We start from the raw sequence: 17,066 nt of genomic DNA, 5'->3' as shown, positions 1-17,066 counted from the left end.
ACAACCAGAATTCATACATAAGGCACACGGGATTATAAAGGACACTGTCGATTTTCAGAAAAATCAAAGGATTGATTTAAAGTGTGCTGTATTTTCCAAACAACACGGTAATAACGACGGCCCGCTAGCATGCTCTACCAAAAATAGTGCTTTGTTGTGTATCTGACGGATGAAAGCTAAACCAGTTCCACACCACTGAAGTTGCAGCATTTTTACAAACCAATTCTGGTTCATCTGTTTCATTCAACGATCCGCTTTCGCCCTTCTCATTCTCCGTCGCCGCCATGTGCGTATGAAAACAAAGGCACTGCGCATGCACGTTTTACCCATATTCTATCACGATATTTCATTTTCTTATCGTTGCCCAACATTATACCGGTATTACCATGAACGGTGTGATATGGCCCAGCCCTAATTTTAAGAACATATTTCTGTCTGAGAAGACAACAGAAGGTAGGACTGGGCGAAATATCAAGTTTTAAAAAAAAAAAAATCCATATACTTTGATACGACATATAAGATGTGACACTATCATTTATATCGATATAGTCTACGTTTGCTATAATTATACTTGTGGAGCCAGTCTCTCTCGTCCAGGCTTGTCTCTACACGTCACTCTGCCCCGCCTCTATTTCTCATTGAACACAACTCGCCCATCGCTTCACCTGCAGGCAGCGACCAGATGGACACAGTAGCTATCGCAGAGTAGCTGGTTGGTAAAAAGAAAAACAACGGCTCAAATATTTGGAGATGGTTTGGATTCAAAGTGTCAGATGAGCAGCAGAATAATGTATTCTGTAGAGAATGACGAAAAAGCGTCCCGACAAAAGGTTCGAGCTCTACCAATCATTTTCACCATTTACAACAGCGCCACAGTGCTTGAACCTGCGTGCTGTATCCCAGACCGCGACGTCTTCCCAGCCTCCTGCCCCGAAACAAACCATCTTAAAGCCACAGTAGCCTATTATATCACTAAAGACATGATCCCTATCGCAACTGTGGAACAAGAGGGCTTTATACAGCTGATTATCTGATATTATCAGCTGATTTGAAATAAGAAAAAAATATGCTAAGAAATAAAAAGTGACTTGCAGAGCTAAACATCTCTATTGACCACTAGACAAATATTTTCAGAAGTCATAGCCAGCGTATATCTATCACTTATGAAAGTGAAACTAAGTATTAAATCCAATGAACTTACTGGAGTGTGTTTGTGTTTGTATTAGCTTGAGGATTGTGACACTAAATGAGGACCCCAGCTGAGACAAGACAGGGATATATAGTGAGATATAAAAGGCCTAAAAGTATGGGTTATCTTATATAAAAGATTTTCAGAAAACTTGACTTCTGACCGTGAGGTCACAAAATTCAAAGAGAATTCGGAGAACTTTAATAACCATATTCTATCAGTTTGAAAATCCCAGGTCACGTCTTTGATTTCACACCAATTTTGACCTGCAGTCAAGCTCACTACAAACTGCAACTGATATCTATAGGTGAAAATTGTACACACTGTAACTTGAAGGCTATCAAAACTAGTAGTACCTAGTAGTGTAAAAGTAGCGTAAAAGTAGCTGCATTGCCTGCTTATATTTTCATTGTCATGCATTGTTAGACTATAGAGTAAAGTAATAGCATAAAAATGCCAAACTTACTTCTAGTGGTTGGGCATGATAGTGCTCTGTGGGATCCCTCAGTTCAGCAGCCTCCTTCATCAGCCTCTTCACCGCTTTCCATCAAAAGAAATAAAGAAAAAGGAAAAAAAAAGGTTACCACCTGCACGGAAAGCTACAGTACATCTGGAAAGCATTTACACCACTTCACTTGTACCATGTTTTGTCATGTTACACCCTTATTCCTAAACCGATTCAATTCATTTTTCACCTCAAAACTCTACACACAATGACCTAATCTTTCTTTCTTGCAAATTTATCAGCCGTCTGGAGTCAAATGTATAAATGACTACATCTGATTTTACTTTTATATTTCACCTTTAAAAACTATTTACTTTGACTTGCGGAGAATATGAAAAATAACAAGCTAGTTTTCTTAGACTTAGAAATGTCCATCATTAATGGGGGACAATGTCTATGAATCAGTATTTAAGGTTTGAGTCTCGTGAAATTGTGTGTCATCAGGACACCACAACACAGAGCAAACGCCTTTTTCACAGACACACAGCCGTGGCAGCAGAAGAATATCACATCAATAAGGCCCTGAGTAAATGTGCTTAAGCCAGCTAAACATTTGCCAAAGAAGAGTTGAAGCAGTTAGAGCCACAAAGGGTGAACCGACATTGTATTAAATCCTGGATTACTACTGGGATGCAGCTCAAGTTCATGTTTGAAGGCAGATGAGTAAATAATTTTGGCAATGTAATGTATATCTAAAGGCTGACAGCCTGAAAGCCAACTTTGGTATGTCAGTTTCTAAGAACTGTATGGATGATGATGATGAAAGTGAGGTATTAACAGCTTCATCAACATCTTCCAGTAAGCTTTGTTTACTGTGTTGTTTGATGTTTTAGCTTAGCATTTTTACTCTGGCTGTAATGAAATTACTTATTAACATGGTAGTTACGGTAAACAAATAAGAAACTTTCATTTATAACCAGTAAAAGTATAACATTATTATTTAACACTGTAGCATGCAAATACTGTAATGGTAACGACACTATCACATTACCAGATAGCAAGCAAGGCAGTTGGTGTGGTGTATAAAATGGTGTTTAACCCCAGAAGCATAGACTTGCATGATTTTTTGCTAAGTATCATTGGATATCGTTACTCAGTTCAACATATCAATAACACACACACAAATCTCAGGGTCGTGGAAAAGATATTAGTGTGTTTGAGAAGGGTCAAATCATTGTCATGCTTCAAGCACAGTAAACATCTAAGGGGATTGTAGAAACTACTAAAATTGGGTTAACAACTGTCCAACGCATTATTAAAAAGTGGAAGGATAGCGGTGACCCATCGTCTTCGAGGAAGAAATGTGGCCTGAAAAAAAATTCTGAATGATCGTGATTGCCGATCACTTAAACATTTGGTGAAATCAAATCAAAGAAAAACAATAGTAGAACTCAGGACTATGTTTAAAAGTGAAAGTAAGAGCATTTCCACACACACAATGCAAAGGGAACTCAAGGGATTGTGACTGAACCGCTGTGTAGCCGTAAGAAAACCACTAATCAGTGAGGCAACCCGGAAAAAAAGGCTTCAATTTGCTAGGGAGCATGAAGATTGGACTCTGGAGCAATGGAAGAAGGTCATGTGGTCTGGTGAGTCCAGATTTACCTTGTTCCAGAGTGATGGGCACTAGATAGAAATAAATCTTGTGACATTGCAGAAGCTTATTGAAACAATGCCACAGAGAATGCGTGTCGCAATCAAAGCTAAAGGCGGTCTAATGAAATATTAGAGTGTGTGACCTTTTTTTGGTGGCGACTTTTTTTTTTTTTGGCCAATACTATAATATAAATTCCATATTTGCTCAGGTCTTAAATAACTGACCAACAACAAAATCCTCTTGCACTACCATTGCATTGGCACTCAAAGAAATTGTGATCAATGATGATTTCATTTTTTGCCAATATCGTTGAGTCCAAAACACTACAAAGCATAAAACATAGTGCTATATTTATAGTTACTACTGCATTCATTCAGATATGTCGCCACACAATTTCTGGAAAATTATCTTTTTTCAAATTTATCTTCCAAAAAAAAAAAAAAAAAAAGCTCTGTTACATGCAAGCTAAAGATGGGAAGATAAGATAAGATAGAATTCAAAGGTGGTGATAGTTAGAGTTGACAATACAATGACAACGAAAATGATAGTGAAATTAACATGGTTTTTCTTGGATTTCATTATGACATTCTCTCATTTAACGTATCTGTGCCTGGAGACACTGACAGGAACTACACTGCTCCTTATTGCCTGCTGAGTTTCATATTCATTTTCCATTTTTGGCTCTGTCCTAAATGGTACATAAACTGGTTCTTGTAAGATGCTTTTCTCCTCAAACTGAACACTCAAAGCGCTTTCTATCCAACATTCAGACACATACTCCAATAGATGCATCAGAGAGCAACATGGGGTTAGTATCTTGCCCCAAGCAGATTTGGCATGCACAATGGAGCAGCCAGGGATTGAACCACCAACCTATCCGTTTAGTAAATAACCTGCTCTACCTCCAGAACTGCAACTACCCCCATAGTAGGAAGAGATGACAAGAAAAGCCTTTCCCACACAACTGTCTCTGCAGAAGTCCAGTAACAGGCCCAAGGTGATAATCCTTATATGCCAAATCATCTTATGCAACACAAATGTTGACTATTTGCCACTAGGAATGACTCACACCAGGTCCAAAGGGATAAAAAGAGACACTGTTACATAATAACAAGCTAACACCAAAGACGTGAAAGGCATAGACAAGAGAATGAAAAGAAAAAGCATCTCCAGACTGTGCGCACGTCTACCGCTGTCACTACTATTATAGCATTTAGCTAAAAAAGGAGACCTAAAGCGCTACAGGTATAAAGACCTGCTCTCAAAAACCGTCAAAGGTTTAACGCTCTAATTGTTTAAAAGATTTAGAGCATGTTTAGTACCATCTTATGACGGTACAGAAATGTAAGCAATGATGTGGAGATTTTTGTTTCTATGTACACGCTGATGGATGCCAGGATTCCTGATCATTCTATAGTGAGAAACCCGGTTATGTTTGCGGTGTGATGGAGCAACCACATGTTTTAAATTGTTTGGGTGTGCTTGGGACAAAGACGACACCATTTTATTGCATAAAATACAGCCGATTGCATGTCGTGGACTGCTTTGCAAGTTGACTGCATCGCTCTGTATACCTGGCCGATGAGGAGACGAGGGAGGAAAAAGTAAATATATAAACAGTGCGTTTGACTCCAGCTTGTCAGTCCAGTGAGTCACCAGTTCACCAGCTAAAAATAACACTTCATTAGAAGCTTATACTAACAAAACTTTGTGGTTGTATTTAATTTAACGAGTCGTTAGTCGCAGTAAACCCATCAGCAGATAACCTGGAGAAGATGGGCTACGTAAAAAGTGAAGGGGGGCGTGTTCACGGTCACATCCAGCAGGTGACACAGCTATTCCACCTCGAGTCACTACTGCACAGACTGACTCCAAACGTGCAATACGGCAGCTCCCACAAGTGGGAAATTTTGACTTCATTTTTGTACTATGGAAGGAAGTGCAGCCAGGTCATGCATCTTTTCTACAGTCATTTGTTGTGAAGGGAGAAGAAACTATGCTGTCCCATAATTCATTGCAATGGATCATCCTACCATTCATGAAAACCCATCAACATAATAACCAAAGTTTCACAGAAATGGTCATTTACAAGTGCATTTAGCACTTCATGCCACAACCTGCTGATGTATTAAAACATTACAAATACACTTACTCAGCATTGTGGAGATTTAAAGAGGGTTTCTTTTTCAAAATAACCATCAATTGCCTGTGTCTATTACCTATGTGTCTATTAGGAAACCTGGGTGAGTTTCCTGAACATACTCACATCTTGAGAGGATGCTATTTAGTCCATTTGATCAAATCGGTGGCAGAACAAATTCTCATTAAAGCAACAAGTTCGCTTATGAAGTGCTCTGTAGTTATCTCAGTGTTCATCGCTCCTCGTTTTAAATCTCATTTTTAACCCAGATCAGTCACTCTGAGGGGAAACACAATCTCCAGCAGCTCTGCACTCAGGAAACAAGCCATTGTGATGACATTACATTATGTTGAGGACGCAGCTGCCCACTAAACTGTGTCTAACACCAGTTAATGTGGGCATGTTTCCTACATCAGCAGCAGACGTTAGACAGCTGACAGGTGAACAGGATGCATGCATGACTGAGGGTCCTTCAAGCAGATCGGTGGTGTCATAAGGAAAATGTCAGCTTGTTAGTTATGTTTCTTTTTTTTTTTTTTTAATTGAGATAATTTAATTGTTGCCTGAAGCTAATGTTGAGACACATAGGCATTTGTACGAGCTGGAGATGTTGCCCTTTCTTGTGAAACCGCAAGACACACTGGCAAAGTGAGAAGACCATTTGATCTGCGGAACATAGAGAGTTAACGTAAAAACCAGTTAACCTGGAACACTGGAGTCCAATTCCCTCTTTTGTGGGCACAAATAAAGATGTTTCTGATTTCAGTTCACTTCTGTCCCAGTGAAAACTGAGAAACTATAAGGCTCACCTCTAAACACTCATTATCAGGGATCAGTGAAAAGGTTTTGGACAGCTGGCCAAGTTTTGACCCTGCCAGAACAGCTTTGAGCCATGCACGCAAAATGCAACTATCATAAATCACAACAGACATAAGACATGATTTATATTCAGCGTTAAAGACTTTGTGCAATATACTGCAAAGTGCACAATATTTTTCATTCCCATTTCCGTGACTCATTTAAATCTTCTTCTTACGAAAGTGAAAGTCATAAAAATACATATACTGTTTTAAAACGTTTTTTTTTTTAAATAAACATTACGTATTATTGCTGTGGGTTGCACACCACCAGCATGCTCGCTATGTTTCTTAAAGTCAACCTTCAAAATCAGCCGATTAAATCGTCCCCATGATCACTAATATTACACAAGCAGCTAACGACAACGCTGAACACGCAGACGTGTCCTTAATTACGTGTGTAACGTCAAAGAACTCCGCAACACGAAAAGTGCAGGGACAGAGCCAGCCGGTACAGTTTCAACAGACAGATGGTTTGCTCTGAATACCGAAGAGTTTAAAAAAAATAAATAAAGCATCCCACACAACAGAAAGAACTCAGAAAAAATACCAAATAAAGGTGCCAGTGTAAACATTTAGATTGGGACGGAGGCTAATAACAGTTAAGCTAATTAAGAAACATTAAAGTGTTGGATTTTAGCTGTAGGATTTATCCTAGGGTTCTGAAAGCTGTAGAAGTTGTTTTGGGATCAGGCTTACCTGGACTCTTAAGGTTGTATTTGCTCTCCATCCTTAAAGAAACTGGGCACTGTCTTGAAGTTGTATTGTTTTCGTTTTCAAATACCTAGCTTTCAAATATTAGCGTTAGCTTCGCTTAGCAGCCCGGGTAGCTTGCTTCGTTCTTAAATCTGAGCGATACAGCTCAAACCGAAGGTCCCGCTCTCGCACCGGTGCTCCAGTCTGCAAGTGAGACAGAACGTGTTTCAGTAATGATGGGATATTTTTCAACTTCTCTGCTGTTTAGGTTTTGAAACGGTTTCTCTAACCTTATCGACGTGACGTCATTTACGGAACGTAAACAGGAAGTGAAATCTGAGGCTACGCAAGGAGTGCGCACATCACTGTTAGAAACGGTAATGGCATTAGTCTGGAAGTAAATCATTACCAAAGAATTAGAATTTTATTAGCAACAGGAAAGTGAAAGATTTAGATATAATACTGGTGATGGCCAAATGAAGCGTTCCGAAGTACTGAAGCTTCTCGAAGCTTTTCAAAACTGTCCTCTTTAGCGAGATCTGGTGGCTAGAAATATGAAGAACAGCTTAAATCAAGAACAAATAATGACCTGCTTCATTATGATTGGCCGCTCTGCAGAGCTTCTGTTTCATGTGACAGTACTGTGTGATATCGGGCTGATATGGTGCTTTGAATATGTTTTTTGGGTGAAAAAAAATAATGTTATGTCTATTTTATTAGATGAATAAACTTTCCTTGTTTAAACATGTGCCATGGTGTTTTCTCCTTTTGCTTGTGACTTCGTTTTTTACTAATAAAAAAAAATACACTATATATATAATAATGTACAGCACAATCTTACAATAGGTTGGGAGTATGCTTGTGCTGCGAGGTCCTTGCCTCCACGTGATTAAGTAATTAACAAGCGGACAGGTACGTTTATAGATAATATACTATAACTTCTATAAGACATTTCAGATGGCAGTTTCAGTAGAATAGTGTTTCGCTGTTTATAAATTCAGAATAATTCAGTACGTGATTTGCAGAACCTACCATAATATGAAGTCTTCACTGTGTCAAGATTATATTCCTTTTGTGTATTTTAAACATTTTTTAAAGTTAAGTTGTTACGTCCCCCCCGAAGGGGTCTAGGCGTGCGAGTGCAGTGTTGGGAAGGTTACTTTTAAAATGTATTCCATTACAGAATACATGCCCCAAAATGTATTCTGTAACCTATTCCGTTACGTTACTCAATGACAGTAACGTATTCTGAATACTTTGGATTACTTAATATATTGTGGCGAGTTCAGACAAGGAGGAGACGGAGGTATCGTTTGGTCTTGCTTCCCGTGAGCTAGCCAGGGAGCACAGCCGTTTATTACATTTGCAGAAGAACACACTGCCACTAGCTAACTGCTCAGCGCCGCAACCACAACACACATAGGTCGCCCTCTGACCCCGGAAGGACACACCGTCGCAGCGAGAGGGCGTCACCCGTCACCATGGCAACATACACAAAACATAACTGTACAAGCAGAACCCCGAACAGCCCTGACCCGCTACAATATTATCATGCTTTTTACAACAACGTGAATGTACTATTGCTGTGTGATTTATTACTATTACTGAAGGTCCGCGACTCCGAACTGTAGTAAAGGGACCTCTGACTAATGCTGGGCTCACACTGTGCGATTTTTGGCCCATTTTGAGCCGATTTTTGAGTCGTGCGATCGTTTTGGCGATCGGCCCGATTTTGGCCTTCATCGTGCGTCGTGCATCGTATAGTATACGTGGGGTAACGAGAAGCGATTGACACCTCACGACCAGCTCCCGATCATCAATCGCTTGGTCGTGAGGGTGTCACCGCAGTTTGCCACACTGCGCACGCGCAAACACAAATGTCAGCGAAAAAGACGGCGTAGCACGGCAGTGCAGCGTGTGATCTGGACACAAGCGATGGAGGCACAACCTGTAGAACCATCCGAGCCCTTTCGATGTGGCCTCACAAAATTATCACGACCACAACAACCGTGAAAATAGTTGGATCGACACTGCTGCTCAATCACAGCTGCCTGACCAATGTTTTTCATTAGCAATTTAGCAAAGTTGATGGTGGTGGTGTGTCTGTGTGAGTGAAAGACGGAGAGGGAGAGCGAGCGACAGAATTTCTGTTATAACCTTCATTTTTATGGACGCACAGTGTTGGCGACTGTCAAGCCTTTGAGTCGCCGAACAGCTGAATAGGGGAATAATGTTGACGCGCCCGCTGTTTAAAACGTTAGTCAAAGTTCCAAGTTAAAACTCCTTTATTTGTTGTTAAATCCTTAAAATCCGTAGAAAACAGTGAACAAAAACATTCTAAGCTTGAGCGGTCAGCAAAAGTCGACTTCCCCCATCACCCACTCATTCACAAAATTTCCCTCGGGCCGTGAACAGGTGATATAGCAATCACTATTACAGACACCACGTGACCCAAAGCTACGCCTATCCATAACATTCCGGCCCCTAATTATTACATTCTTACAGTAATAATTACACATCCAACACCACAACACACACGTCATCATATCACAGACACCCAGTGAGACAACATAACATACTCAAAAAGTCCACCAAAGTTATTTTCTCATGTCTTCTCTTCTGTCTGCACATGGTCAGTCAGTCATAGGCCAGAGGTTACCAGCACTTAGCCTAAATATAGTCAGTCTGTAATGTACATCTCATAACATTAAAGTCAATTCAAAGTTAGTTATGTCACACTGTGTCAAAATGTCATAATCATGGGTCAGAAGTCTCCTGAAGAAGGCATATCTTTGTGATGGGTCTGCACACATGGCTGGTTGGGGTCTTAATCCAGACCTGACGCACAAGCCCCTTTTCATCTGGTGCAGCTCCGGTGACTCTCCCAATGATCCAGGAACCACGAGGTGCAGAATCATCCACTATAAGGACCACATCTCCGGGAACGAAGTTGCGTTTAATCCTTCCCCATTTCTGGCGCTCTAATTCTGTGACTGGGACTCTCTTTGCATATCCTCTAGATATAAGATCTGTCATGAAGGCAGTGTAGTCTTTGTGAAAGTCTTTATCTCTGATGAACCTTTTCTTCAAACCTAAGGCTCGTTGCTCAATTGCACGGTTGTCAGGCATTCTTATGTCTCGGTCTTTTAGTGGCAGGGCAATGCTGTAGTGCCAATCCCCCAAAGTCACCGTCTTGCTGGCCAATTCCAGGAACTTCAAGTCTTCCTTTGACAGCCCCATCTGTTCATCATTGCTGCTCTCAGGAAAATCCATCTTGAACTGCTGTTTCCATAGCTTGTCCAGTATGACAGCAGAAACTCTGTTGGCGGTAACTGTTGCCAAACATCCTGGCCTTCCACAGCATTCTCGATTAAGTGGCCCATTCACAGTCCAGCCGAGCACAGTCCTAATGGCAAAGGGTCCATCACCTACACTCCGGATGACCTCCAAAGGTTCTAGAGCTCTGGGCATATTCATGCCAATCAAAAGCTCAACATTGGCCTTAATTTCTGGCAAATGAACGTGCTTCAAATGTGGCCAGTCATCCAGGTCCTGTTGATTTGGGATGTTACCAGTATCTACAGGCATTTTATGCTGAGTGAAGAGGTTAGGCATATCACAGTACATGTCACTGTCCAATCCAGCAACTTCAAGTTCAGGTACAATGAAACTGTCCACCACTTTCTCCTGTCCCATGGTGCGCAGGAGAATCTTTGTCTTCCTCCCAGCAATATTCAGCTTGTCCATAAGACCCACTGTACAAAAGGATGCTGAACTCCCATGGTCCAGAAAGGCATACGTTTCCACTATTCTTTGACCTCTCTTTGATTTTACTTTAACTGGCACAATGGCAAGCTTACAGTCCTGTTCACCAGCCCCAGTAAGACCACTAGTCTGGATCGTAACAGGAATGTTATCTGCCTCATTATTAGGTTTGACTTCATTCTTCTCTTTGTGGTGAATATGGAGTATACTTGCATGTCGGAGGCCACAGATTTTACATGAAAGGCGTTTTCTGCATTCTTTGCTTATGTGCCCAGTACACAAACAGCCAAAACAAATGCGGTTCTTTTTAAGAAAAGAAATCTTCTCATCATGAGGTTTCTTATCAAGCAGAGCACATGACTCCAGTGTGTGTCCGCCTTTGCAGAAAAAACAAGCCTTCACAGTGCTGTGACGATCTTGAGCCTCTATCTGATTCTGTCTCTCGACGTCAGAGACTGTTGTGGCGAAGCTACTTCCTTTAGCTTTTAGATGTGGAGAACATTTCCCTCCATTGCTGCCCTTGGCTGCTAGATGTGTTGCTGGAACGTCACATAGATTTCCAAAGATGGGATCTGTTACAATTTTAACTTGACGCTCAAGGAAGGAAACAATGTCAATGAATGCGGCTCTGCGATGTTGCCTCTCCTGAATGTCATATGCTACTGTTCGCCATTTGTCTTTTAACTTATATGGCAGTCTTCTAATCACAGCAAGCATATTGGCAGGTGTATTTAATTCAGAGAGATCATCAATCTCTTCCATTGCATTGCAGCATCCACGTAAGAACAAACAATATGCCTGAAGAGCTTTTCCATCTTCCGATCTAATCAGTGGCCATGAGTGAACTTTGTTCAAATAGGCAGATGCAATCACATGTCCATTCCCAAAGTGCTCATACAGCAGAGTCTTTGCCTTTACATATCCAGCACTTCCAGACATATGTTGGCAGCTTTTAACAAGTTCATTGGGCTGCCCCTTGGTGTACTGTGCAAGATAATGCAGGCAGTCACCAGCATCGCCAGTCTTTGCTTCTATGACCTGTTCAAACGAGCGCATAAAGGCCTGAAAATGTAAAGGGTCACCATCAAAGGTTTGAATCTCCCTTTTGGGCAGTGAAGAAAGACTTTGCTGATGGACCAACATACAAGTTAATTCATTTTGTTTTTCCATAATGGACAACAGATTTTCATTGGCTACTGGAAGAGCAGCTTGTGGCTTAGGCAAAGGTGGAATTGATCCAAAAGCGTCAGAAGGCCCCATAAGAGCTGGTGCAGGCCTTTCCCTTTTCATATTCTGTTGCACTGTTTTTACTTGAAGCTCTGCATTCCCAGTGATTGCATTTCCTTCTGTAAGCATCTGAGGAACAAAAGTCTCTGCATCAGCATTAAGAATTTCAAGGCTGTTTCCCTTTGTTTTAAAATATGATTCCATTCCATTAGATTTCCGTGAAGCGACGCTCCGCTTAGTGGATCCAGTTCTCAGCACGTTCACCTTTGCAACAGTTGCAGCTATATCTGCTTCAAGCTGAAGTTGTTCTTTCTTTCTCCTCAATTGTTCCTCTTGTTCTTCAAGAGAGTGTTTTTCTTTCAGCATATGTTGACGTGCGAGCAAGGCGGCCATTTCAGCTTCTGCCCTGAGACATGCAGATGAAGTAGATGATACTCTTGAGCTTGACCTACTGCCTTGATTTGACACACTGTCGGATGGCAACACGTCATCATTAACATCATTCTGAGGATTAAGAGATAATTGTGGTTCTTTTCCAGTGTGCTCTCGAACCTCCACTTCTCCTCCCAGGGAAGTTTCCTGTGACTGTGCCTTGTCAGATGATGGCCTCCCTGAATGTTTATCAGTTTCAGAAAGCCATATGTTAACATCCTCCATAAACCCTTTATTGTATTTAGAGATGCTTGAGAACCATGTATTTTGTTTATCTTTCTCATCAAATGAGATTAGAGAAAGTAAAGATTCATGCAATGCACTGGCATCCTTAAACAGGTGTGTTAACTCATCAAACTGTTTTTTGACTTGTGAATGATTTTTATCATCTTTCATTAGCTCTTTAATAGACATAATAACACTTTTCATTTTGTTTACATGCCTTTTCCGATCTGTTTGGATGGTTTCAATTTTGTTTGCAAGAGCTTTCTCAGTGAGGGAAGTTATTCTTTTATCCTTTTCAGTTTTTCCAACAACAGATGCAGCCTGTGATCCACTCATTTTAAGCATTCAACATAAGCAGCATGCCAAAATCCAAAACAAAGGCAACAGCAATTCCTTTAAACTCAGTTGAACGCCTGCAGAGCCACAACTCACACACACCAAATCCAACAGCAAACGTAGCGGTGGGCGTGTCACAAAAACATCTTCGTATGGTCAGAATCCAAACTGCGTTCAAACAAACAATACGCAGCACAAAAACACAGTTTACATACCACCGTCGTCTTCTCCTTATCTGTCGGTCTAGCCGCTTTTACGGGTGTAGTGGCGGCGGTGTGTGGGCTCGCATCGGCGTTTATTCAGCGCTGATTGCGGGACGGTCCATTGCCGTCGCACTTTTTGCTGACAAATGTTGGCGACTGTCAAGCCTTTGAGTCGCCGAGCAGCTGAATAGGGGAATAATGTTGACGCGCCCGCTGTTTAAAACGTTAGTCAAAGTTCCAAGTTAAAACTCCTTTATTTGTTGTTAAATCCTTAAAATCCGTAGAAAACAGTGAACAAAAACATTCTAAGCTTGAGCGGTCAGCAAAAGTCGACTTCCCCCATCACCCACTCATTCACAAAATTTCCCTCGGGCCGTGAACAGGTGATATAGCAATCACTATTACAGACACCACGTGACCCACAGCTACGCCTATCCATAACACACAGTGTGAGCACTCAGGTCGCATCAGAGCATAGGGCCGTATAGTGTGAGACCCTGCATCGTGACCTATGAACTTCTAACTCCTGCGAGTCAATCGTACAGTTTGAGCAGGAGCTGAATCGCGCGACTGAAAAAAAAATCGCACAGTGTAAGCCCAGCATAATACGGCGGGGTCCCTGTCGGCTGGTAGCCGAAAAATAGCTCTACTTTGTTGTGTGGGTCAACTTTTCTTGCGACAGACAGAGAGAGGCGTTGAAAGGCTGCTCCAACGGAACTTGTTGTTTTCGGAGGAAAACACGAACACAGTGTACAGTCGAGTCTTAATAGCTTACTTACAACTGGGCTCGTCAGGCACTCTTCTTGGCTGCAGTGGTTATTATTATATTTACATGCTTCCAGCTCCCGTTTTTGCTCGATGACTGCTCGTACCTTTCCACTCCCCTTTTTCTCCCTCCTAGCGCTCACAGACACATAACGTGTATGGCAGTCCATTCTCCCAGCAGCACGGACTACACTGAACATGATGCTACATTCTTTAGAGCTATGCTTGTAGCATTCTGCCTGTTAGCTTAGCACAACAACAACAACAACGAAAAGGCGCAGAGAGAGAGAGCGTCGCCCTGTAACCATGGCAACCGTAACGCTGCCGCCTGGAACAAAAGAACGTAGCTGTCAAACAAAACCCAAACAGTCCTGACCCGCGACAAAATGAAACAGGAAAGTACCCCAGTGTATTCCATTTATTTCAACAAAGTAACTGTATTCTGAATACCACCTTTTTAAACGGTAACTGTAACGGAATACAGTTACTCATATTTTGTATTCTAAATACGTAACGGCGGTACATGTATTCCGTTACTCCCCAACACTGTGCGAGTGAGGGGACCAGTAACAAATGGGTCCGGAAACAGAATGAAAAGGAAAACAGACAGGTGTTTTTAGTAAATAAAATAGTCTTTATTATAGATAATCTTAACATAAAGAGCCGGCAACGTCGTTTTACCAATAACACTTGGAAAAAGGTTGCAAAAACACGGAACACAACAACCAAACAAAAAAAAACAAAAACAAAAAAAACAAAACAAAAAAACTCCACACCACAGGAGGCACTTCCAAGGGCCCACAAGCTCCCCCTGTCACTAGCAGCAGCTAGTTTTACTGCTGCCGAAGCCCACACTACTCACGTGAAGCAGTTACACTGCACAATGCTTCCACACTATAGGATCTCTCCCAGACAAACCACCCTGCTCACAGCTCACCCCCAGCTTAAATAGCCTCAGAGGTGATTGCTGACTGGATTCATGTGGCCAACGAGACTAATCAAGAGCAGCTGTGTCCTCGGGAGAGAGGAGAGTGAGAGAGAGACAGAGGGGTGTAACAAGAGAGGAAGAGGCGGAGAGAAAAACCACACCCACACAAGGGCAGTTTCAGGAGGCCCAGCTAGGGCCGTAACACCCCCTCCCATAAATACAAACCAGTGGTTTGTCACAGAACGTCCTACCCAACCTTTAAACATATACCTACCATGCACCATAATAACAGTTAGGCATACCCTGCCAAATCTGCCAAGACCTTTTTGATGGGTTGAAAACACTGCACGGGGTTGGCTCAAGTCCCTCAACATAGTGTCTCAAGTGACAGCCAGATGTTTTTTGAGCCATCACATATGGAGAACCCGTAAGGCAGCTAGAAGGCCTTACAGCAACACTTCTGATGCTTTTTCGCTAGGTCATGGCGAAAGGCATGCTGGTTAGCCAGAGGTGCAGGTTGGAATGGTTGTGTCACACACAATCTGTCACACTGTAGGTCATCTGGAAGATGGTCAACAGGTGGCAGCTCAGAATTAGTCGACCTCTGACATTCACCAAATGAGACCACTGAGCAATTATGCTCCAATTGTTGCCTAGGACTGGCAACTTTGTCTGTTTGCGAACCACAGTTCACTCTTTTGAAAGCAGATCGATTTTGCCTTGAGTTGGCTTTCGAACAGTGAGCAATCAGGTGGCCAGGTTTGTGGCAGAAGAAACAGAGCTTTGTTTTGGATCTTGAAACCACACCTGTATCAGCTTTGCTAGCTGGCACACTCCTAGCCCTCGAGACCAACTGTTTCTGTTTGTAGGCCTCACAATTTGCTATCAAATGGCCAGACTTTAAACAGAAAACGCTTCCGTTTTGCTTTGGGATGGGACACAAGTACCTCACTCTTTGGGTACTGTGCAGCTGGCACATCACTAACCTTCACTGAGGCGTCGCGTTGGTCATTCTTAATGACACTGGTTTTATGGATGAGGGCAAACTCATCAGCCAGTGTTGCAGCCTGCTGTAATGAGGACACCTTATGTTCACTGAGGTATACTGCGATGCGCTTGGAGACGCAGTTCTTAAATTCCTCTATCAGCATTAATTCACGAACCGACGCCAGGTCAGTAGCTTTGCTGGACACACACCACCGATCAAAAAGCATACTTTTCTTCCTTGCATAATCTCGGTAGGATTGACCCTGTCCCATTTTTAATCCCCAGAAACGCTGCCTATAGGCTTCTGGGACGAGCTTATAAGCTAGAAGGATGGCACTTTTCAGCTTGTCATAAGTCAGACTGTCCTCACCTGACAATGAGGAACAAACTTCCTGAGCTTTACCTACCAGCTTACATTGTAGCAAAATGGCCCACGACTCCCGTGGCCAGTGTAAGGCTGTGGCTATTCGTTCAAACCACCCGAAGTAGCTGTCAACCTCAGTGTCGCGGAACACCGGAACCAGACGACTGTTTTTCCCTACATCAAACGGTGTGTCTGCCTGCCGAATGGAGGCAGCCGGAGAAAGGGAAGCCTGCTGGAGTTCCAACTGTCGCAACTTAACAGCTGTCTCCGCCTCCACCTTTTTCAATTCAACCTCCCTGGCTCTGGCAAGCTCTGTGTCTAAACGCTTAAGCTCCAACTCCTTCTTTAGCTGGAACTCCCTCTCACGATCCTCCTTTTCCCACTGGAGACGAGCCAGGCGGACACGTAGCCTAGCATCCTGCTTCGAACCTACTGATGACTCTATGGAGAGTGGTTCGAAGTGAGGCAGTGTCATCGGCTTGTCCTCAGGGATCCCCTGAGCAACAGGCGTAGACACTGAAGGAGCTACAGCTTGATCTGGCACCTGTGGAACAGGCTGAGACGTTACACCATGCTCAGGTAGACTGGCAGACCCACTATCCCTTTCTCCACCAAGCCAGACACAAGAGCAGCTTTCAGCTCAGCCTTATGCAGAGCTGTGGAGACACAAATGCCATAAAATGATGCCACCTCATGCAAATCCCTCTTCCTACAGGCGTCCAGCTGGACAAGCGAAGGGTTTTCCTTAAACACGGTAATAGCCATTAAAACTAAAACTACCTGAGGATAACAGTAACAACAAAGCAGCACCACCTCCAATACACAAATGAAAAATAGGTGGGAAATGTGT

General features: G+C 42.4%; 1 protein-coding gene across 3 annotated transcripts in view; it reads right to left on the bottom strand.

Moving 5' to 3' along the window:
• The window catches only part of ube2j1 (ubiquitin-conjugating enzyme E2, J1), a 55,918-nt gene extending 41,421 nt beyond the window's left edge, over window positions 1–14,497 (bottom strand). The window contains exons 1-3 of one of the 3 annotated variants that reach the window (XM_085433001.1): window positions 13,952–14,497; window positions 6,988–7,188; window positions 1,656–1,729 (exon numbers count right to left, since the gene is read on the bottom strand). In XM_085433001.1, the coding sequence (XP_085289127.1) occupies window positions 1,656–1,729; window positions 6,988–7,018 (105 nt within the window). In that variant the 5' untranslated portion in view covers window positions 7,019–7,188; window positions 13,952–14,497. Of the gene's footprint in view, window positions 1–1,655; window positions 1,730–6,987; window positions 7,326–13,951 lie in introns of those variants that run through there. The other 2 variants (XM_085433000.1, XM_085432999.1) reach the window with 2 other exon arrangements.
• Between the last annotated feature and the right edge of the window lie 2,569 nt (window positions 14,498–17,066).

This window comes from Copadichromis virginalis, linkage group LG15 (genome assembly GCF_057382275.1).
Source record: "Copadichromis virginalis isolate Kocher_CV1m ecotype Utaka linkage group LG15, C_Virginalis_male_GT1.1, whole genome shotgun sequence".
Classification (NCBI taxonomy): domain Eukaryota; kingdom Metazoa; phylum Chordata; class Actinopteri; order Cichliformes; family Cichlidae; genus Copadichromis; species Copadichromis virginalis.
This window is presented reverse-complemented; position numbering and strand designations above follow the sequence as displayed.